At 35.2% G+C, this 22,878-nt stretch overlaps 3 protein-coding genes across 3 annotated transcripts; 2 read left to right on the top strand and 1 right to left on the bottom strand.

Moving 5' to 3' along the window:
• Positions 1 to 665: 665 nt before the first annotated feature.
• On the top strand, positions 666 to 4,799 carry LOC144558334 (signal transducer, putative (DUF3550/UPF0682)). Its single transcript, XM_078307155.1, has 9 exons — positions 666 to 1,282; positions 1,947 to 2,153; positions 2,454 to 2,699; positions 3,244 to 3,310; positions 3,402 to 3,518; positions 3,614 to 3,705; positions 3,856 to 4,017; positions 4,119 to 4,255; positions 4,349 to 4,799. Exons 1-9 carry the CDS (start codon positions 773 to 775, stop codon positions 4,521 to 4,523), a joined length of 1,713 nt encoding a protein of 570 aa, XP_078163281.1. The 5' UTR covers positions 666 to 772; the 3' UTR covers positions 4,524 to 4,799.
• An 11,441-nt stretch (positions 4,800 to 16,240) lies between these two features.
• LOC144558391 (pentatricopeptide repeat-containing protein At4g16835, mitochondrial-like) lies at positions 16,241 to 18,228 on the top strand. Its single transcript, XM_078307237.1, has one exon. It carries the CDS (start codon positions 16,338 to 16,340, stop codon positions 18,024 to 18,026), a length of 1,689 nt encoding a protein of 562 aa, XP_078163363.1. The 5' UTR covers positions 16,241 to 16,337; the 3' UTR covers positions 18,027 to 18,228.
• Positions 18,092 to 21,764, bottom strand: LOC144558393 (uncharacterized). Its single transcript, XM_078307238.1, has 4 exons — positions 21,580 to 21,764; positions 21,405 to 21,450; positions 20,860 to 21,291; positions 18,092 to 19,073 (listed from the first exon to the last, which is right to left on the bottom strand). Exons 1-4 carry the CDS (start codon positions 21,597 to 21,599, stop codon positions 18,351 to 18,353), a joined length of 1,221 nt encoding a protein of 406 aa, XP_078163364.1. The 5' UTR covers positions 21,600 to 21,764; the 3' UTR covers positions 18,092 to 18,350.
• Positions 21,765 to 22,878: the final 1,114 nt, after the last annotated feature.

Below are 22,878 nucleotides of genomic sequence, written 5' to 3'. Positions count from 1 at the left end.
GCACTAATACATTATTCACAGATTTTTTTTTTTTTTATTATGAAAATCATGCAGATGTTATTCACAGATGCTTTCCCAAAGAGATTGAGATCATAATAGTTTCTCCCGTGCACACACAAAATGTCAAATTGATTGTCTCAATGTTCGAGATTTTTAATGCATTTCTCATATTTTTTTATTGAATAAACATGTGATAAAATATACGATTTTGTATTTTAGCAACGCCATCTTATATTTTTACATTTGATGAAGACACGACAAGAATTCATTAATTCAGGATGATAATGTCTTCTATTTTGTGAATAAAACAAAATAAAAACCGACCAGCATCAACATGATAATGACTTGTTTATTAGTAATTCCTATCCTCTGCATTAACTCAAAAAAGAATCTTTTGAGTTAATGTATCTGGACCGTGAGAGCCGCTTTAAGATCCGTGTGAACTAAATCCACACTAATATTGAAGGACTCTTGAATTATAAGCTGTAACTAGATTGATTCCATTTAAAATCATATGGTCTAGATGCGTTAACTCAAAAGATGCTCTTTTGAGTTAATGCAGACGATCGGGACTCGTTTATTAGAGCCCGCACCGTTCATAAACTGGAGAGTACCTTGAGTGTAATAAACAAAGCTGATTTGTGAAATTACCGAAATACCCATCCCAGTCCCTCTTTCTTTCCCAACTGCTCCTCCGATAACCACTCACCGCACAAAAGGAAAAGAAAAACGAGGTTGCATCAGAATTGAAAAATCTCCTCTGTGCTCTTCCATGGCGTCAGACGCCAGCTCCGACGACACCTACCGTGAGTTTCGTTCCGACGTCGAGCGCGCCGATCGGGAGTTCGCGCGCGTGCGCGACTTGCCTCCGTATATACGTGGACCCCACCACCTCGTTTACCAAAGCAAGGTTTTCAAAGCATACACTGACCTATGGAAGTTTCAGCAAAGCCACCGTCGCGAATTGGTGGCGTCGGGGCTTCGGCGGTGGGAAATAGGTGAGCTGGCGTCTCGGATCGGACAGCTGTACTATGGCCAGTACATGCGCACAGGAGAGTGGCGGTTTCTCTTGGGTGCGTACGTGTTTTATGAGGCGATATTGGAGAGAGGGTATTTCGAGAAGAGTGAAGGCAAGATGCAAGATCCGGGTTTGAGGTTTAAGGAATTGAGATTTGTAGCGAGGTTTTTGGTCGTTGCATTGCTTGTAAACCGGGCTGAGGCGGTTAAGGTTCTTGCGGAGAGGTTAAAATCGCTCGTCGATGAGTCGAAAGCTGCCTATCCGGTAAATTAGCCGCAATTAAACTGTAATTTGTTGTTTTTTAGGGTCAATTACAACCTTTTCACTATTTTTTGGTGCCAACTTCATGCCAGTCCAATTTATATAACAGTATTCATATGTTTAGGAAATGTACTGGTACGAATGGACTAATTATTTTCTCCTCACTTTTATTTTTCCTGGTTGGAGATAAGAAAAGGTCAAATATCTCGACTTAATTTTTTCGTACTTTAGTCCGGAGAAATTTTTAAGTTCATTGGGAACTTATGTTGACTTGACCATCAATGTCTTGAAAATAGGGAAAAGAAAACTGTTTGCTTTCACTCTTTTTAGAGGTCTATAGTGATAGCATGGAAATATGTAATTATGTAAATTGGATATATTTCTATTATTTTTTTTATTACCCTTTGACTTTGGGAACATTTATTTGCAAGCTCTTCCTAATTCTTTCCAGTGTGTTTCCAATAAAAGACGGAATGTCACTAGATTATATTCCATGATGTCTATTATGGTAACAGTTGTAAGCCTGGGGTAGAATTGTTGTTTGATCAGTTAACTTCAACTGCTTGCTCATTTCATACTTCCAAACTATGTTGAAAGGTGGTTGAATCCAGCTAAGTTTCATTGTGGGATTTATGATAAATCTTAATGTGTTTGTTTGTTTTTCCAGGAGACAAGTTTTAAGGAGTGGAAACAAATACTCCATGAACTCAACAGGTTTCTGAAAGCTGACAAAGAATTTGAAAATTCAAGATCCCTGAGATATAATTTATCTTTCGACTCTTATCCAAACTCAATCCCATTAATTGCCCCTTTCTATTCGAAGAGGGTTTTAAGACTACGAGATGCTATCCTGACGAGCTATCACCGAAATGAGGTTCTTATATTGATTCTGTTTACCATATAACATGTACACAATTTTTTTTTTTCAAAATAAATAATAATCTCTTTAATAATGTTAGATGTTATCTTTTTCAGAGATACGGGCAGGGTAGAATTTTGGTACAGAATGGAACTGGTATTGTGATCGTTTATTTATAAGTTTGGTTTTTAGCCATCTATGTTTGTGTTTTCCAGTCGGCTTTATTTCCTATGTAGACACTTCAATAAGCTAAAATTCGGGACATAGGAAAATAACTTTTAAGGAATGATATCAACATTGCTTTTTTCATTTCAGATTAAATTCACAGAGCTTACTATAGACACATTTAGAATGTTACAATGCCTAGAGTATGAACCGAGCGGGTCCCAGCCTAGCTCAGCAACCAAACAACCTGCCGAAAATGGTGCATTAACTGATTACAGTGGCGTTGCCTCTGGATTGATAGATATTAGCCTCGCCTCAGATTTGGCTGATCCAAGTATGCCTGTAAATCCTCGAAAAGCAGTTATTTACCACCCCACTGTCTCTCATGTCATCTCGGTTAGTTTTCAGCCTCCTCAACCATTATCTTTTAATTGTATACTGCCAACTACTGCTTGCATTTACCATATATAACCCCAGGAATACTTTTCTTGGCAGTTAACACTGACTATACTATTTTTCTTACTTGCGAATGACATCAAAACTGTAAAATAATTGAGTTTAACTTGAGCAAACCCTGACTAAATTGCCCCATATCTGACTTTTTATGTAGCAGAAATGTTGTTAATTAGTTCATATAAAGTTTCAACCCAGAATACACATTTGTTAGGAATATACAATAACATGAGCAAATCTATTGCCACCTCTTCCCTGACTTCATTGTACTTCAATTTGGGACGAGGAAGAAATAACACTTAGAATTGCAAGCATACCTTTTTTTATAACAAGAACGTCACATGCAGGTTTGTAGGAAGATATGTGAACAATTATTCTTTTGCAAATAATATGATATTATAGTGCTTTTATTTGCAACAAGGAGATTTTAAATTTATTTGCATGCTCTGTTTTCACTGGATTAAGATCAAATATTATTTTTTAATAGGTTATTGCTTCAGTCTGTGAGGAACTCCCATCAGATAGTGTCTTGTTGCTTTACATCTCTGCATCAGGTTTCTGTCAAGTACTTGATTACCTTTCAGTGTAATTAATTGTTCAAATATGGTCAGGTAGTTGGTTGACCTAATTATTACTTTGGAGCAGGTGATCATAGTTTTGGTCATAAGAAAATTGATAATCCCTGGGCTAGAAAAGATACCAAGCCTGACACGCATGCTTGTTCAGGAAGCCCTGTATGGCTTGGCCCAAGAGGAAATGGAGGTATAACTGTTGTCCTGAAAAATGATAATATATATAATGACTAATGAGAAAAGGAGTTTTTTTTTTTAAAACTATTTGTTATTTTTTTTTGTTAGGCCTAAATTACCTCTTTCCTGAAGATCTTGTTCCTTTCACACGGAGCCCACTTTTCCTAATTGTTGATAGTGAAAATAGCCACGCTTTCAAGGCAGGTTTGTCATGACATTGTATCAAAAAAAGAAACAAAAATAAAGCAGATAATATTAATCATTGTAACTATAACAACAAGAAAAATAATAAATAATTCCACTTTCTTTTCATCTTTGTTTATAAATTATTTTTTGACAATAATGAACAGGTTATACATGGTGCTGAGAGGGGAGAACCTGCGGCTATGCTTCTTTCTCCATCAGTCTCTCCTTCAGATTTAACAAGTAGTGGAAGCCTATTTACATACTTCTTGACTGCACCTCTCCAAGCCTTCTGCCATTTAGTCGGTCTCAGTTCTGAATTTTATGCGGTACAATTATAAAAGAATGATAATGGCATTATTAATCATTGGTTAATAATTCGTTTTGTTGTAAAACTAAATTTTATTTGTTGTGATGTACCTTTTTCCAGAGCATTTCTAGTGAAGTGGAACAACTATTATCCTCTTCTTTGGCAGATATAGAAGAGGCACTCTGTGCATCCAAAGGCATGGACCGGGTTTGGGCTCAAGTCCTACCTGACCCCTTTCTGAGACGCTTGATCCTGAGGTATCGATATATCCCTCTTAGACATCTTACATCATTTTATTTGTCTCATCTGTGTCTTATATTTGTTATTGCCTATTTTTATTGTATAATTAGGTTTATATTCTGCCGAGGAGTGTTACTTAACTACTCTAAAGAGAAGGATAGCGCACATTTGCCTGTTTGTGTACCAAGCTTACCTGAGGTGGTATCTCCAACCTCAGTCAGAAATCATGTCTTTCTTCTTGCAGATAAGCTCGGAGTTGTTGAACGTTTTCCTTCATTTAGATAACTTCAAAAGGAAAAAAAAAGCTGTTTTCTTATAGAATTACATATTATTTATTACCTCCTGTAGATATAATCTTGGTAAATATAGAATCAGCATCTTGTTTTTTTCTTTTTTCTTTTTATATGTAGGCTGTGTTATTTATTGGTTGTTAGTAATAGATTTGCTGGGTTGTTTGTTGTAACAAAGGGATATGGTCATGTGATTGTAGAGTTGGTCTCATTTTTGTTGTAGAACTTTTTTCAGTTGTGCAAGCTACATCAAGTATTGAGCTTTTTGAAAGCCGTCATTTTAATTTTAGTTGAGCATGGCACAGTATTTAATTGTTTTTTTTTTTATCAATTTGACAAAAAAGGCATATTGTAAGCGGGGCACAAACATGGCTGTCTGTGTCTGAACGTGATACCTGTGATTTGTTGTCTTAAAATTTTTGTTTCACCTCACAATTCGTTGTCTCGTCTTTCAGATGTATCTTTTTGTTGTGGAATGTGGAGTCATTGACGACATCTCATGGATTTTAATGATTCATGGGACTGTATTTGTATGTTGCAGGTCCCCATGTCAGTCTCTGGTACAAGGAGTGTGACAGGGAAGCGTGAGGTAAAATTAATATTAGATTCTCCATTGGGACAACACCCGGACCCTCACGGCATTCAGATCCAGAAAAGTAACCCAATTGTTGGGTTTTAGATTGGGACCGTCCGATTCGAATATGTGACAATTCATCCGAAGTGGAGCGCACATATCCCGAGCAAGGAATCCGAATCCCGAAGTAATCTCGAGCGACGAATTCGAATCGGACGGTTTCGATCCAAAACCCAAAAGTTGGGTTACTTTAGGGGATCCGGACCCGTTTCAGGTGTGATACATGAGAACCTTTTATGAGAATGTGGCTTCCAGGGGAAAATAGAAGACAACTCTGTATGCAGATTACAACTGCAGACCGTAAGCTCCTTATTTGCACATAGAACCGGAACATTACAGTTCCTCCTGATACCGATCTAGTGGACTGGGCTCTAACCTGTTATGGTCCATTGGGTTTGCTGATTTATCCCAATCAGAAACTTTTAGAACCTCTAATTCCCATGCAAATTTATGAAAATAAGTTAGTTTATGGGTATTTTTCCCATTAGTCATTAGGCTGTCCAAATTCAATTTCTATTTCCTACCTCAATTTCGTGCAAAAAAAAAAAAAAAAAAAAATTTCGTTCCAACCTCCATTTTTTCGAATTCACATCCTCTCCAATACCTGATAAGGGAATCTTTTACAATTACTAGATCTGAACCGTACTTTTTAACTTGGCACGAATCTCAAAGCCCAAAAATGGGCCCCCCTACAGTGACCCGAATCCCAAGCCGGTTGAGATTTAATCTCAAACCGTAAAGTAAGTGATCCTCTGCAATAATTGTGCAATACCTGAGAGGATACGGGTTCCATTTTTTCCCCAATAACTATAACTGGAGAGCTCTCTCTCTCACACATTTTTTTGTCAGAGTTCATTGAGTTTTAGCTAGATTTTTTTTTTCTACTTAAAGTATTATCCTTGCAATTTGTGCTATCTATTTTTCAATTTTACCTTGTTTTGCAATGTAATTCAAGTAGCATTATCTACATGTACTGCATTAATATTGGCTTGACTGATTATATACTCAAGAATTGATTAAACACAAGGCTAATATTAATATAAAAGCAAAATAAAATTGGTCGATACGAGAAGTTGCGCACATACATCCAAATGCGTCAATGCACTTTTAAAAAAAAAAAAATTGATATGTACGGTTATATTAATCTAAATCAATTCTTATTATCAAAACACTTAACATAGTTTGATATTAGTGTTACATATTCTACAAAAAAAAAATGTTTTTTTTGTAAAAGGATAAAAGTCAACTTCCTAAAAGATCGATTTTTCATGCACTCACAAACACCTATGTTCTAAATTTTCCCATGAATAATTTTATTTTTAAAATTGTTAATTTGTAATAAGGAACCAATACCCAACAAATCGAAATCTCATAAAAATATCCGTTGCCGACATGCTGTTAAAAGAGTGTTTGACTTTGAACATTTATTATCTGTTTACGACTGAGTGTTGAACAGTAGAATTCTTCTTGAAATGGTTCTAATTAGTCAACTGGAAATGGACGGTATAGATCTGAAAAAGTTTACTCTAGACAAATGGCATTCAATTTTTGTTGTACCAATCGTCTGGAGACAAGAGAGGAATTTCCCTCATTAATTGGACGGTTGTTTGTTCGCCTAAACAGAATGGTGGAATGGGAGGAGTAAATCTAATTTTTAGAAACTGGACAATTCTATTACAATAGTGGTGGCGCCTATATCGAAGCCCCAACTCTCTATGGTCACAAACAACAATCTCTATCAACTCCATAACATCAAGACAGTTGCATAACATTTAGATGCATCAAGATTCCTTCTTTTGGATGCAATTACTTAAGATCAAACCTTTATTTGATATGAGTACCAGTTGGAGAATTGGTAATGGAGCTAATATCTCTTATTGGTTTGATTCTTGGACTTACCCGACAATGCAATCAATGGATGCACCAACTGCTTCCAATCGGACATGGTCTTTGCAAAGGGCAACACAACAAGGCATTCATGACTCTGGCTTGGCTCCAGGTGCAGCAGAAGATTTACTGGTATGGCAATGGTCCAGCAATTGCGAATATTCAACAAAGTCAGCATATGATGTACTGATATCAGGTGGACAAATAAATTGGAAATACACTTTTATTTGGCACCTTAAAATGCTCCCAACAGTTCGTATATTCTCATTTTTATTTCTTAGAGGCAAGCTTCTCACTCATGATGTCATGCTTAGTAGGGGATTGAACTGTGAACTGCAGTGCGAGGTTTGTCAGAATTGTCAATTAGAAACGGCTATGCACTTATTTTTTAGATGCAGCTTTGCAAGAAGTTTCTGGTTCAGAATTTCTACTATTCTCAGTTTCAGAATTTTGAATTTTGGAGGGACTAAACTGCAAATAATAGTGCAAAGTTCTTGGCAAACCTTCAGGTGTGTCTTAATAAGAAGTCAGTGGGCTGTGTATTTCTTTGCAAGATGCTGGATGTTGTGGAAATATCGTAACAGCAAAATATTTGAGGGAGTCAATTCGGACCCAAGGTTGGCTGCAGATTATGCAGTGAGGGATGCTAAATTATGGTTACAATATTGTTGATTATTGGTTGTAATTAGATGTAATTTTTTTGTTGTTGTTTTTTCATTACGTTGTACTATCTGATAGCTACTATCAGCTTTTTCAAAAAGAAAAAAATTGTTTATAATTAATTATGGTAATATGTACACGAATGCTATTATCAAATTCCAATGGTTGTGATGTCGTGGATAGTGACATTATTGAGTATGGCTAATATAACATCAGTGTCATTTCAGTCTATATAACACAAACTCCAAAACCTATCAAATCGAGTTCAAATGGCGAATTCAAACCATTCAAATCGATCTACTTCATTAGTTGTACATTTACATGTAAAATTTATAAGTTTTTTAGTTTATTTGATATCAAGTCAAGCGGTCAAATGTTTGAATTTTTAAGTTAATTTTAATACATTCATTTTTCAATTTTTTTGCCACTTGATTTGATACTAAAATAACTTGAAAATATAAAAAATTTGCATGTAAACGCATCACTCATAAAGTAAATTGGTTTGAACGGTTTGAATTCACCATTTGAACTCGATTTGATAAGTTTAAAAGTTGGTGTTATATAGACTGAAATGACATTGATGTTATATTAGCCATACTTGACATTATTATCTACATCATCCCTAATACTTGTGTGATTATATTCTCGGTATTCGCAATGCTAAAACAGGCTGGATCGATCATCTTTGGATAAAAATATTCTTTCTAAATGTACGATTCATTTAATACATATATATAACTTGCAAAATCAAATTGATACTTTTGAATTATAATGAACCAAAGCAAAATGGATGACTATTTGTGGACTTTACTAAAAAATTAATACACTTTAATATAATGTGAAGACCCAAGTCATTTAACGTGTCGGATGCCCCCATTGCCACTCCAAATTAAAATAATATACCACATTTGATTTGGTCATGTCCTGTCAAATCTAAACTAAAGGTTATAAAGCCCCAATTATTAATTAGAGAAAAACTACCTGTTCTCAAAACAAAACCCACTGTATAAAAAAGTTAAAGCCTTATATCAATACACGTCATACGTTGAAAAAAAATAAGTTGTCTTATTCAAATGTTTTTTTTGTTCACAAAATGCTATATTTCTTTTTTTTTTTAAAGTCGGAGGCTGTTGATTTTATGAACTGAGACAGAGAGTTTGGATGAGAGAATAAATCTATTTCATTCTTAATCTAATTTGTACAGTGGGTTCCTTATATAGTTGGAGAAAAAAATAAATGCAACGGTAATATGTCTATCATATACAGTAAGCTACAGTACTAATGATAACTTTTTATAACTAGTAGCTCTATTTAATTCTAAACGGATCTAAAGCTTAACGGGTCTGACTTATCATTCATTCTCAACACTCCCCCTCAAGTTAGGCGTGTAGATATCGATCAACCCTAACTTGCTTAGATTTCCTTCAAATTGTTTCGGATCTAAACCCTTTGTGAATACGTCCGCCAATTGTTCTTCACTTCTCACAAATGGTGTTTCAATTTCTTTTGCTTGAATTTTTTCTCTAATGAAGTGACAATCCACTTCGATATGTTTCGTTCTTTCGTGAAATACCGGATTGGTTGCTATGTGTCGTGCCGCTTGGTTATCACAAAACATTTTTATTGGTTCTTGAATTTTAATTCCAACATCCGCAAGAAGTTGTTTGATCCAAGTTAGCTCACTTGCGGTGGATGCCATGGCTCGATATTCCGCCTCGGCGCTTGATCTTGCCACGACACTTTGTTTCTTGCTTTTCCATGTGACTAAATTTCCGCCTACATATGTGCAAAAGCCGGTTGTCGATTTTCTATCAAAACTTCCGGCCCAATCTGCATCGGAATAGCCACACACATTATTAGAATTGTTATTTTTCATAAAAATCCCTTTTCCGGGTGTTCCTTTTAAATATTTTAAAATTCTATTTATTGACTCCAAATTGTGTGTTCTTGGAGCATGCATAAATTGACTAATTTGGCTTACGAAAAATGATATATCCGGTCGAGTTACGGTTAGGTATATTAATTTTCCCACAAGCCTTTGAAATTGATTTATATCATCTAATGGTTCACCTTCTTCACTATTCAATTTATGCCTACCGTCTATTGGTGTTGATGCCGGTTTACAACCTAATTTACCGGTTTCCTTTAACAAATCTAGGATATATTTTCTTTGAGAAATAAAGAGACCATTTTTGGAATGTGTTATTTCTATTCTTAGAAAAATATTTTAAATAACCAAGGTCTTTGATGTCAAATTTTTCCTTCAAGTGGACTTTTATTTTATTGATTTCTTCTTGGTTATTTCCGGTGATTATAATGTCATCAACGTATACTAATATGATGGTGATACTAATTCCTTCAATTTTTATAAATAATGAATGATCGGCATTGCTAATCTTAAAATTGCAAAATTTTAAATAAGAGCTTAGTTTGTCATACCATGCCCTTGAAGATTGCTTCAATCCATATATTGCTTTCTTCAATTTGCAAACTAATCCATTGTTTCTTTCTTTTTCATGACCGAGTGGTAAAGTCATATATACCTCTTCTTCAAGTGTTCCTTGAAGAAAGGCATTTTTGACATCCATTTGGTATAATTTCTAATTTTGGTTAACCGAAATAGAAAATAATATTCTCACCGTATTCATTTTGGCCACGGGTGCAAAGGTTTCATGGTAGTGTATACCATAAGTTCGAGTGTACCCTTTCGCAACTAAGCGAGCCTTGTACCGTTCTACGGTACCATCCGAATTATACTTAATTTTATATACCCATTTACAACCTACGGGTTTTTTGTCTTTTGGTAATTGCACAATAATTCAAGTTTTATTTTTTTTCAAGAGCATTTAATTCTTCACTCATGGCTTTGGTCCATGTAGAATTTTTTATGGCTTCTTCATAATTTTTTGGTTCTTGTTCATTTGCAATTGAGGTCAAAAATGCTTTATAGTTGGGAGAGATATTACCATATGTAATAAAATTTTGAATAGGATATTGTACCTTGTAGGTTATAAAATCCCTTAGCTTTGTTGAAGGTTGTCTTGCTCGAACCGACCTTCTCAATGATGTTTCTTCTATGTTTTGATCTCCATCATTTGAGGAAATTTCTTCTATTTCCTCTTCATTTTCACTTCCATTTCCATTTTCATTTTCATTTTCATTTTCATTTTCATTTTCATTTTCAATCAATCTTCCCTCGTCTCTTGATGGATTGTATTGATGTAACATAATTCCCTTGAATGATTCTCTAATATCTTCCTCATTAATTTTTTCTTTGTAATATGGCTCATTTTCTAAAAAAGTTACATCCCTAGAAATGTATAATCTTTTTTCTTTAGGATCATAGCATTTATATCCCTTTTTTTGTGATGAGTAACCCAAGAAAATAGCCTTAATCGAGGTATAATCCAACTTGTCTTGTTTATTTTTGTGTACATAGCATGTGCAACCAAAAATTCGTAAATGCTCAATGTTGAGTTTTCTTTTGTAAAGAATTTCTAATGGACTCTTATAATTTAAATTAGCACTTGGCAATCTATTTATCAAATATGTTGCGGTAAGAACGGCATCCGACCAATAAGATTTTGGTACATTGTTTTGAAATAAAAGTACCCGAGTCATTTCAAGCAAATGTCTATTTTTTCTTTCGGAAACACCATTTTGTTCGGGTGTATAAACACAAGTTGTTTGATGCAAAATCCCTTTTTCTATGAAAAAATTTGAGAAATTTTGGTTTATAAATTCCGTTACATTATCGGATCTAAAAGTTTTAATTTTTGCTTCATATTGATTTCCTATGAAGTTATAAAAATCTAAAAATTGTGAAAATACTTCACTTTTATTTTTTAATAAATACAACCAAGTTGTTTTAGAGAAGTCATCTATAAAGATAACAAAATATTTGTATCCATTAAAAGAGTTAATTGGAGCAGGGCCCCATACATCCGAATGTACTAAATCAAAGGGTTTTTCACTTTTACTATTTGATAAATTAAAAGGTAATCTAGTATGCTTTCCTAGTTTACATATTTCACAATCACTATTATTTAAACTAGAAAAATTAAAAAGATTTTTTAATATTTTATCGGAAGGATGTCCAATTCTTTTATGCCAAAGAATGCTCATTTCTTCCTTTTTAGCATTGAAATTAAATTTTTCTTCATTAAAAAAATAAAGTCCATTTTCCAAATATCCTTCACCAATCATATTTTTGGTTAACCATTCTTGAAAAATCACCTTTTTTGATGAATAAATAAGCTCACAATTTAATTCTTTTGTGATTTTACTAATTGATAATAAATTAGATGTACAATCCTTTATAAATAAGACATTTGAAATTACCTTTGAGAAAATAGTTATTGAACCCTCTCCAAGAATTTCCATTTTTTCACCATTTGCAACCGTGACAAATTGTTTGGTTTCGTATTTTTCAAAATTATCTAATAAATTTTTATTTCCGGTCATATGGTTCGTAGCACCAGAATCTAGAATCCATTTCTTATTTTGAAAATTATGAGTAAAATAGGCTGCCATACCAGAGGTCTTTTGATTATATTGTTGAAGCAGCACAATAAGTAGCTGGAGCAACAGCCTCATCAGATCTGAGCTTGGATTTTTTGTGGCGAGGGTTTTAGATGTGGACTGCTCATCTCCAGTCCCTTCATTTGCCAGCACCATTTGATTTTTTCTTTTTTCTTCCTTTCCATCGCGGAGCTCCCCCTGTCTCCGATCGCCGCCTCCCTTCTTCATCTTTGGCCGAAGGTGGGGGTGGAGGAACCAACACTCCTCCCGATTATGCCCATCTCTTTTGCAGTGATCGCACCTTGGAGTTGGGGCTCTCCGCACCTCGGTTCTAGGGTTAAAGTTAGGTCTGACGATGGAGAGCGCTTTGGCTTCGGGTTTTTTAATGGATCGCAAGTTGATCACTATCTTGAATAGTTTCTGAATGGTTTCTGAATAATTCATGGAGATTACTCAAGATTTCGGTTAGTTTTTTTTTTCTCGGTTTGTTGGATCTTGTTTGCAGTATTTACTGCCCAATGCCTTTGATGGCCTTTTTTCTGGCTTTTTTCTGGTAGAAATAGCACTGCTGGTGTGCTAGTTTTACTGATTTGCCCCTCCCCTTTTTGTTGCTGTACCAATTTACTGGTACGAGGGGTTTTGTCGGTTTGGGTGCCTAGTACAATTCTTTATTAGCTGTACCGCTCTTTGGTGATCTCTGATTTTTCTTTGAATCGGGTTACCAAAGTTGGTTTTGCGGAATTTTGTATTGATTCTGATATGGTACTAGCAGATTGTGTTCTTTGCTATTCTCTCTTGGTACGAATCTGATAAGAACAGATTCTTCCTTGCTCTTGGTGGCCTTTAAGGCACTTGATTTGAGAATTATGGATGGCTGTTTTGGTCAGCTCTTGGTGATTTTTTTCTTCGATTTTCAGCTGCTAGTGCTGTTGCTATTTTCTCTTTTTGACAGCTACTGGTACTGTCTTCTTTCTCTGATTTTACAGCTGCTGGTGCTGTCGCAAATTTTTCTGTCTTTGAGTTAAGATCTGAACTACAACTCTGATACCATGTTGATTTTATGAACTGAGACAGAGAGTTTGGATGAGAGAATAAATCTATTTCATTCTTAATCTAATTTGTACAGTGGGTTCCTTATATAGTTGGAGAAAAAAATAAATGCAACGGTAATATGCCTATCCTATACAGTAAGCTACAGTACTAATGATAACTTTTTATAACTAGTAGCTCTATTTAATTCTAAACGGATCTAAAGCTTAACGGGTCTGACTTATCATTCATTCTCAACAGAGGCAATGCTCCAACAGTTTTTACAAAGAAATCTAGATAACTGGCGCTCCAGCCCTATGTACAGATATGGATACAACTCTATTTACAATCATAAAATACTATATTATCTTGAAAACATTAATTGGGCCAAATATTCCTAAAATCGTAAATTAAAGAACGTGTAAACAATAATTCCATAACCTAGATTGGTCCTAGAATAAGGTAAGATTAAAAAATAATGTGCATAAACCGATATAATGTATGAAAATTTGAAAACAAAAAAAACAAAGGAAAAAGAAAAGAAGAAACGGAAATCTTAAGAAAAAAACCAATAAAAGAAGAGCCGAGCGCAGAAACAAAAGAGAGCGATAGTTGGCTTAGGAAAAAATAAGGATAGAAGGTGTGAATTTGATGACTGATGGAGTGATGGTTAAAAAATCGGAGGAAATATATGGTCAGTCAGTTCAACGGATTACCTCAGTGAACCTGATCGAAATAAAGGGTACCCATTTTTACAGCATCAAATCCTTGCTATACAGCACACTAACATTTTTGAGACAAAAATACCCATGCTCTTATTTTTACAGCACAACTCTGCACTCCTATATGCCTTTTATACCTTTTAACCCTCCTGATTCATAACCCATTTTTTTTTTTCCATTAAGTCTGTTACCTTCACCATTTTCAACTCTTAGTGCAGTGAAAATAAAGATAACCATGAACTGATATCTTAGACAATGGACAAAATTTGAAAAATGAATTGATATCTTAAACATGAAGTGAATCAGCAGGAACTAAAGAACACAATTACATGAACACGAGAAAATAGAAACAACAGAACTAAGCAAGCACAATTCATAATTCATATTTCATATTGTTAAAAATTACCAATAAAACAAGATATGAAGAATAAAAGAGTAGTTAATTAGTAAACATAGTGCATAGTTCAATTCACATTACAAAAAAGCTAGCATTGTTCAATTCAAAACCAAACAATAGTACAACTATGGTCAATCGGCAAATTCAGTTAAATCCTCCAAATTAAACATAGTTGTATCATCGCTCTCGTCATTTGACATAGGGACTACTCTTTCTTGACGGGCTCGACTGTTGCCGCTTGTACCGGTTGGTTTTGTATGTACAATCCATAACAAATATGTTCGAAAAGTTCGTAGCCAAGATCTTTGACATGGGATGTATGAAGAAAAGATGTGTAATTTTACCGTTTTCATCTGTTGAAATGTCGAACTCGAAACCACATTTTCCCAATTCTTCAAATAAAACTTGAATCATCGTTCGACCTCCTAGTCTTTCTCTACGGATTTTTGTCTTAGCTTGGTACAGTGTATCTACTATAACCCTCATTTCTGGGTTGTCTTGTCGTAAAGAAGATAGGATTTGTCTCGGTGGTATTCCGGCTTGGGACATGTGGTCTACATTCTCCATTTCTTTTTCTGATAACCGTCGAAAAGAAGAGTGAGCACCGATATCAGCGATGGTGCATGATTGTGTGACAAATTATATATTTGAACAGCCCACAACCCCTCATATGTTTTTTTTCCCTTAATTTTGAAAGGGCAGTTGATCTTACAAGTGGCCGTTTCTTTTTGTCTTTCACTTAGTGGTATACCCAACGAATCACGATATTTGCCAGCTCGATGACATTTGAAAATCACAAATTTATCTGGCCTTGAACCATCCACACTTAACGCATATCCTTGGGTTTTGTAAAATTCTCTAACACATTTGTGCAAATCTTCACGAGTTGAAAACTTGGAGTTGAGAAGTTTAAGCTCTTCAGTTTCTAATTCAATCTCCTCAGCCATCTATTAATCAAAAAAGTAGTATGCTAATAAATTAAAGTACTTAACAATGCTTAACAGTAGCTAATTAAAAATATATATATATATCAACCCTTGAACAGTAGTTAATAAACAAAAAAAAATTCAGCCCCCTAACAGTGCTTAACAGTGTTTATTTGGGCCATTAAAATTAACAGTGTTTAACTCTATTAGACTGTGCCCCATTAACAGCATTTATTTGCCCCACTAAAATTAACAGTGCTTAACTTTGCTAGATTCTCTGAGTTACTTTTTCTGTTAAAAAATAGAAATCAAGGTAACAAATTACTACTGCAAAAGAAAAATGGTATAAAATAAAGTATAATAAATTATTACTTCAAAGGAAGAAAGGAATGAAGCAATTCTTCTATGAGTCGGATAATATTCTTGCTTGCTTAGACAATCTCAAGGGCATCTACGGGGCGTCAGTGTAATTCTAGCGAAGCAATTTTTCACGGCGGCCGAAAGCTTGGTTCCTTTTATTTTCAGTGGAGTTTAAAAGGTAAAGATTAAAAGGTAAAAGACATTGGGAGAAAACGGATCACGGGTCAAGAAGGTGAAAAGCACAAAAGACGGACAGCTGTGCTATGGAAATAAAAGTAAGGGTATTTTTGTCTCTAAAATGTTAGTGTGTTGTATAGCAAAGATTTGGTGCTGTAAAAATGGGCACCCGAAATAAACAGTCCAGACTTTTAAAATTGACACGAATCTCAAAGCACAAATAATACTGTCCCCTACGTTATCCAGAGTAATCACTGAATGAGAGTAAATCTGGACCGTCCGTTTTGGTCAAGGTATCTGGGAGGATACGGTTCAACAGTGTCAAACTGTCAAAAGAGTCGAGGGCAGAAGCAAAAGAGAAAAAAAAAAGAACAAAGGCCAGTTCAGAGAGAAAAAAGACAGGTCCGTTCTTTTATAAATCGGACGGTTCGGATGCTTAGAGACCTCTCAAGTCTCAACAATCGAAGAGTCAACACATCAAGGCCATGCTATTTCCATGCCAAATCTCTCTAACCTCCGTACGCTCCGCCGTGTGTACAAGCACAGTCTATCTTCCCTCCAAATCCACGTTCAAAACACAAAAATCGGCTCTCTTGGCCGCGCTGGCAACCTCAATGCCGCACGCAAGGTGTTTGACGAAATGCCTGAACGAGATGTTGTAACTTGGAATGCCATGCTGACCGCCCATTGGCAAAATCGTGATTTGAAGGGTTCAAAGCGGGTCTTTGGTTCCATGCCAGAGCGTGATATACTCTCTTGGAACTCTATAATAAGTGGTTGTATTGAAAATACTGAGCCAGAGGAAGCTTTTAAGTACTTTGTTAGTATGCCAGAGAGGAACATTGCTTCTTGGAATACAATGCTTTGTGGGTTTTTGAGATATGGTTACATCAGCAAGGCAGAGTGGTTGTTTGGCAAAATGCCGGAGAAGAATGTGGTATCTTATACTGCCATGGTAGATGGGTACATGAGACACAAAGAAATCAGGAAGGCGCGTGATTTGTTCAATAATATGCCAAAGAGAAATGTTGTTTCTTGGGCTGTCATGATTAAGGGATATGTAGAGAATGACATGCTTGATGATGCCAAGGAATTGTTTGATCTTATGCCACAGAAAAGTTTGGTAGTTTGTACTGCTATGGTGACAGGGTATTGTAGAAAGGGACTGGTGGCATGTGCAAGGGAAATTTTTGACCTAATTAGGGACAAAGATACTGTCTCATGGAATGCTATGCTAGCAGGGTATGTACAAAATGGGCACTGTGAAGAGGCCTTGAAACTCCACATCCAAATGGTATGTGCTGGTGCTAGACCTGATCACGCAACCCTGATTTCATCTCTTACTGCTTGCTCTTTTCTTGCTTTGCTTCAACAAGGAAAGATAACTCATGCATTAGCAATTAAAACCATGCTTAATTCATATACACCACTTTGTAATTCATTGATCACCATGTATAGTAAATGTGGAAGCATGGGAGATTCTGAGTTGGTGTTTTGTAGTATAAAAGACCGAGGGCTTGTGTCATACAATACCATAATTGCAGCATATGCACGGCATGGAAATTACCAGAAAGTGCTCACTTTCTTCAAAGATATGGAACAAAACAGGCTTGATCCCGATGAGATCACCTTTCTTGGTCTATTATGGGCGTGCAGCCATGTCGGTAAGGTCAAAGACAGCTTACAATTGTTTGACTTGATGGTTTCAAAGTACAATCTAACCCCTCAACCTGAACACTATGCTTGTATTGTGGATATACTAAACCGTGCTGGTGACCTAGAGAAGGCCTCGGCATACATTATGGAAATGCCGCACAAGGCTGAGAATGCTGTCTGGGGATCTCTATTGGGTGCATGTAAAACATATGCAAATGTTGACTTAGGTGAATTAGCGGCCAATATTCTCTTGAAGTTAGATTCTCAGAGCTCGGGGGTTTATGTCGTGTTATCTAATATTTATGCCTCAGCTAGCAGGTGGGGGGCTGTAAACAGGGTCAGGAATTTGATGAGAGAAAGAGGGGTGAAGAAAGTGCCTGGTTATAGTTGGGTGGAGATAGGAAATAAGGTGCATTGTTTCCGGGTTGGAGATGTGTCTCATCCAGAGATGGAAAACATAGTCACAGAGCTTCACCAAATTTGTTTGCATATGAAATTGTGTGAGAAAGTGAGTATTGGATTAGAGTAAGGTTAGCAAGAAGATACTTGTATACTGGTTCTTAACAACATATTTTTCTTGGACTGCTAGGAAGATTCATACACAGCTTTTCTTTATATTCAAACTGATAGCTGAAAGGTTTTACTAGAATCAAAATACAAACCATATTGCATTACATGACAAGAATCTTTTGTATACTATAGAACAAAATAAAAATAAAAAAAGTGAAAAATAGTAAGATAAACAATAACCCAGTAAAAGCTCCCAAGTCCTTTCTCAGCATAAAACTCACAAACAAACCAAATTACTTGCAGTTTGAATGCACACTCCATAAAAAACTTTACTGCATCAAACTTAATACGACCCAGGAAGTGGTGGGATAGGCTTGAAACCTTTCCCTTTGAAAAAGCTCCTGAATTTTCCAAAGAACTTTCCCTTTTTCTTTTTCCTTTCTGAGCCATCAACACTAATCAAAAAATCCCTCTCCAATTGATCAGTATCTTCCGTGATGGCCACTGAGGCGGCCTTCATCTCTGAAAGACTACTTAGGGATGCAATGGATGCTGCTTCTTTCGGTGATTTGTTGTCATTTTCTTTGACATCATGCGGAGATTTGCATCCGTGACATGGTGAAAAGTAAGGCGATGTGGACTTGGGTGTAGCTTCAACTAAAAGCATGCGATTTAGTTCCCTCAAGCTACGTTGTGCTGCTGCTTCACTAACCTTGAGAGATTCATAGTCAAGTTTGATTGTTTGTAATGCATCCTGTTTCTCGGTTAAAATGTTGTTTAACCGTGAATTTTCATCCTTGACCGTCTCTAACTCTTCTTTGATTGTATTGATTTCCTCCAAGGATTTCTTGAGGTTTTCCCTTAGCTTGGCATTCTCCTCTCGAATAACCTTCTGGGACTCGAAAAGTTTTGTGTTCTCTTGTTTCAGTTTGTTGTTTGCTTCAGTGGATTCTTTAACACAAGCTAGAAAGCTCACTTCTTTCTGATGCCAAACGGCTGTGGTCTCCTCTACTTCAATTTTTGTCTTGTCCAATTCACTTTTGGTTGCTGTGAGCTCGTCTTTTACCTAATTATAATAAAAGCATTGCTTAAACGAATGAATATTGTGATCTCAAAACAAAGGAAATAAATCTGTTGTTATTCCTATCCCAACCGTTAATCTTCGTTGAGATTCGCGCATGGAAAATTTTGAACAGTTGGGATCGGTTATTCCTTTGAAATAACAGCATATTTATTTTCCAAACGGAGGGGGGAAATGATCTATACAGAGTATGACTAATATAACATCAGTGTCATTTCAGTCTATATAACACCAACTCCAAAACCTATCAAATCGAGTTCAAATGGTGAATCCAAACCGTTCAAACTAATTTACTTTATAAGTGATGTGTTTTTATGCAAACTTTTTATATTTTCGAGTTATTTTAGTATCAAATCAAGTGACAAAAAAATTAAAACAGATACTGCAACAAGGCAAGAGAGATATCCAATTGCCATAGGTTTCTGAAAATCCTAAGTGTAAGTAAAGAGCAGAGGACATTCTAAAATCTAAAACAGGCTTGATCCCGATGAGATCACTTTACATAAAACAGATACTGCAACCAGCAAGAGAGATATCCAAATGCCATAGGTTTCTGAAAATCCCAAGTGTAAGTAAAGAGCAGAGGACATTCTAAAATCTAAAAACAACATGTAATCTTATGCACAGCCACATGTTGCTAGTTTGATGTGGTTGTTTTATTTGAAGTATTAAGAGGAATTAACTAATTAATAAGCACAGAACAAAGCATTTTGCATGTGAATTACTATATTGAGTTTTGTGCTAAATTTGCTTCTTGTCTTTTAATAAACATCTTTGTTGTAGTTAGATACGCATTTCAACTACCTGTATTAATTAATTAACACCTGTAATAGCTGACGTGCAGGCATGCCAATGTTTTTTTTTTTATTTATAATTATTTTTTGATGCGTCATTTGAATGTGGGTTTTTTTTTTAGAATATTAATTTTTTGTAATTAAATTATACAACTCGACTTACCACTTTGTTTATTTAATATTCTCATTAAGTCATATAATCAAGCCTTGTTTCAGCATAGAAAATATCATCGAATCTCTTCAAACAATAATCATATATCTATCAAATATAATATAAACGTATTACTAATCAAATATAATTGTGTGACTATGCAAATCATTCTATAGGTAAAGATCCATCGAACATGAAATTTAACTTTACAAGCACCATAATTAAATTTTAAATTATAAATTTAACACTAGTAAGTATGAAATGTTCATCAAGCAAATTGAATTTGGAACGGTTTGTATTTAACTTTGGTTGATGAAATATCAAATGATGCCAATATTGTGAAATTTGATGGACAAAAAAGAGGGAGCAGATCACCTGCCCCCCGGGGTGCAGGATTTTTCTGCCCCCTCAGTCACTGTGGGGTGGGGTCGGGTTTAGGATGGGTGGGGCCGGATTTAGGGTTTAGAGTTTAGGAGACCCACTAACAGTGACTTTGGGGGCAGGAGATTCGATCCCCAAAAAAGACAATATATAATTAAGACTGTGAACTATTAATGTTCTTACGAACTTACATTTTAACATTGGTATTTTCAAATCAACTTGAAAAATGTTGCCAAGACTATAATGATATTTATCACTCTTTTTTAATAATATTTATTGCTCATCTTGCTAAGTAAATTTTTCGAGGTTGGTAGGTAGCTCGCACAAACACAAAATGAAGGAATGACGAAACAAACACAAACAATGTTTCTAATTACCTAACAAAATTGATATTTTTCGTTGTTTATGCTAAAAATAGAAATCATTTTTTTTTTTACTTTCTAACCTCTTTAAGGAGAAGAGCCAATTCATGCATGGCGTTGTTAGCTTTATCCTCTGCCTCCAGTGCTGACTTCAATTCCCCTCTCAGTGCCTTCACTTCTCCACCACCTGTTGTCTTCATTTCTTTACTGGCGCTCTGTTTCATCAAGCTTATCTCAACCCTCGCTTGCTCGAGAGAGGTCTTCGTTTGTTCAAGCTGTCTCGTCAGCATCACCAACGATTCATGCATCTTTCTCTCTGACTGCTTTGCTTTCTCCACCTTCTCTAACATCTCCGTTCTCCTACCATCATATTCATTGATTTGAGAATTTGATTTCTTTTTGAGTTCTATTAGTTCATTTAGAACTTTTGTTTTCTCTTCTCTCTCCTTCTTGAGTTCTTCTTCCAATTGGTGCAACTGTACTTGATGTGCATCTGGGATTTTATTGATTGGAATCTTCATGCAGGAAAAACAAAAAGAAATTAATAACACATAAGATATAATTCAAATTTTGATGATTGCATGAAACAATTGAAAATTTTGGTATTGATCAAGATGGAAATCTATACCCCAGAAAAGTGTGCGACTTTGGTGGATTTGGAAGAAGCCGAGTTTCTGCAATTAAAAAGAAAATATATATACATAAATTAAATGTTAATATATAGAAAGAAAAGAAAAAAAAGAAGCTAAGATTATATCATATGCAATTCAATTAAGGGGGTAAAAATGGGAAATATGCGCAACCTGGAACTGAAGGATAACATCTTTGTACGTACTATCTGAAATGCTATGATCAGTTGCAGCACAAATGAAGAGCTAAATAGTCAACTCAGAAGCTCAGAAGTAGATACACGAGAAATTAACACCTCCCTCCATATGTTGTTGCTGTGTTCAAATTGAGACAATTGTGGTTTTAGGAAAGAACAAAAATCAAAACTGTAGGTTTTGTCAATAAATTCAGAGAAGACCTTCTACGGAGTCGCTAAAGATGACTTGGAAGAGAGAGAGAGAGATAGAGAGAGATTTCAAAATGGTAGAGAAAAGGTTGGTCTTATGTGCCGGCCTGACTGGGTCCGGATTCCCTAAAGTAATCCAATCTTTGGGTTTTGGATCTAAACCGTCCGATTCAAATCCGTCGTTCAAAATTGCTTTTCGATTTGAATTCATCTCTTGAGATGTGTGCCCTCCATTTCAGATAGATTATTATGGATTCGAATCGGACAGTCTAGATTTAAAACCCAAAGTCTGAACTCGGCCTGACTCCTGAGAGAAAGAATGAGTCGTAATTATCCTTGACTGATTCGGACCCATGATATCCACAATTCAGATCCAGTCCAATAAGTACAATTAGATCTGAGTCGTCAGTTCTAATTTGGCACAAATCTCAAAGCAGATCTCCTATATCTAAATAGGTATCGAATTCCAATCGCTCGATTGAGAGTTAATGAAATTGTACTCAGTCATGTACCAGACAGGATAGATATTCTGATATTCAAAGGCTCGCCATGTTTCCGGTTATTAGAAGGGAACTGTGAGGGGAATCAGATAATATTTTTTTTTTGAAAGATTAAAGAAACAAAATTCAGTTTTATTCGATAAACTTTTGCAGAAAAGCCAATTTTGATTCTGAATATTCATACACATCAAATTAGTTTCTCATATTTTGAAATAAAAAAATCAACACTGGAATTTTGGAAAATAACATCCTTACACTTTTATTTGCGTCAAATTGATTATGCATATCTTAAAATAAATCAAAATTAGTTCTAAAACTTAAAAAAAAAAATCTGTACTTCTTTCAAAATAATAAAGTTTTTCTTTTAAGTTAGTATTTGCGGCTATGTAATTAATAACATATTGTTGTCATAAAAATTATGGGCCATTCCATCAAAATAATGGAGCAAAGTCATATTTGTTATTTGTCTAAAGTTCAAGGACGAATTCTGTTTTTTTTTTTTCTTAATTTAAAGGTTAATTAATTGGTTGCAAATGAAAGTGTAAATAAATTTATTTGAGGAATTACACCTGGGAATTTTTTTTCAA

Source organism: Carex rostrata, chromosome 8 (assembly GCF_964058835.1).
Source record: "Carex rostrata chromosome 8, lpCarRost1.2, whole genome shotgun sequence".
NCBI classification, from domain to species: domain Eukaryota; kingdom Viridiplantae; phylum Streptophyta; class Magnoliopsida; order Poales; family Cyperaceae; genus Carex; species Carex rostrata.
The sequence above is the reverse complement of the archived record's forward strand: the minus strand, read 5'-3'. Positions and strand labels throughout refer to the sequence as shown.

Excerpts from the sequence above, each read along its gene's own strand:
- LOC144558391 (XM_078307237.1), top strand. The coding sequence starts at position 16,338 with ATGCCAAATCTCTCTAACCTCCGTACGCTCCGCCGTGTGTACAAGCAC.
- LOC144558393 (XM_078307238.1), bottom strand. The coding sequence starts at position 21,599 with ATGTTATCCTTCAGTTCCAG. Across the intron at positions 21,451-21,579 it reads ATGTTATCCTTCAGTTCCAG|AAACTCGGCTTCTTCCAAAT; the intron begins GTTGCGCATATT and ends TTTTAATTGCAG. Across the intron at positions 21,292-21,404 it reads AAGTCGCACACTTTTCTGGG|ATTCCAATCAATAAAATCCC; the intron begins GTATAGATTTCC and ends TCCTGCATGAAG.
- LOC144558334 (XM_078307155.1), top strand. The coding sequence starts at position 773 with ATGGCGTCAGACGCCAGCTCCGACGACACCTACCGTGAGTTTCGTTCC. Across the intron at positions 4,018-4,118 it reads TCAGTTCTGAATTTTATGCG|AGCATTTCTAGTGAAGTGGA; the intron begins GTACAATTATAA and ends ACCTTTTTCCAG. Across the intron at positions 4,256-4,348 it reads CTGAGACGCTTGATCCTGAG|GTTTATATTCTGCCGAGGAG; the intron begins GTATCGATATAT and ends TTGTATAATTAG.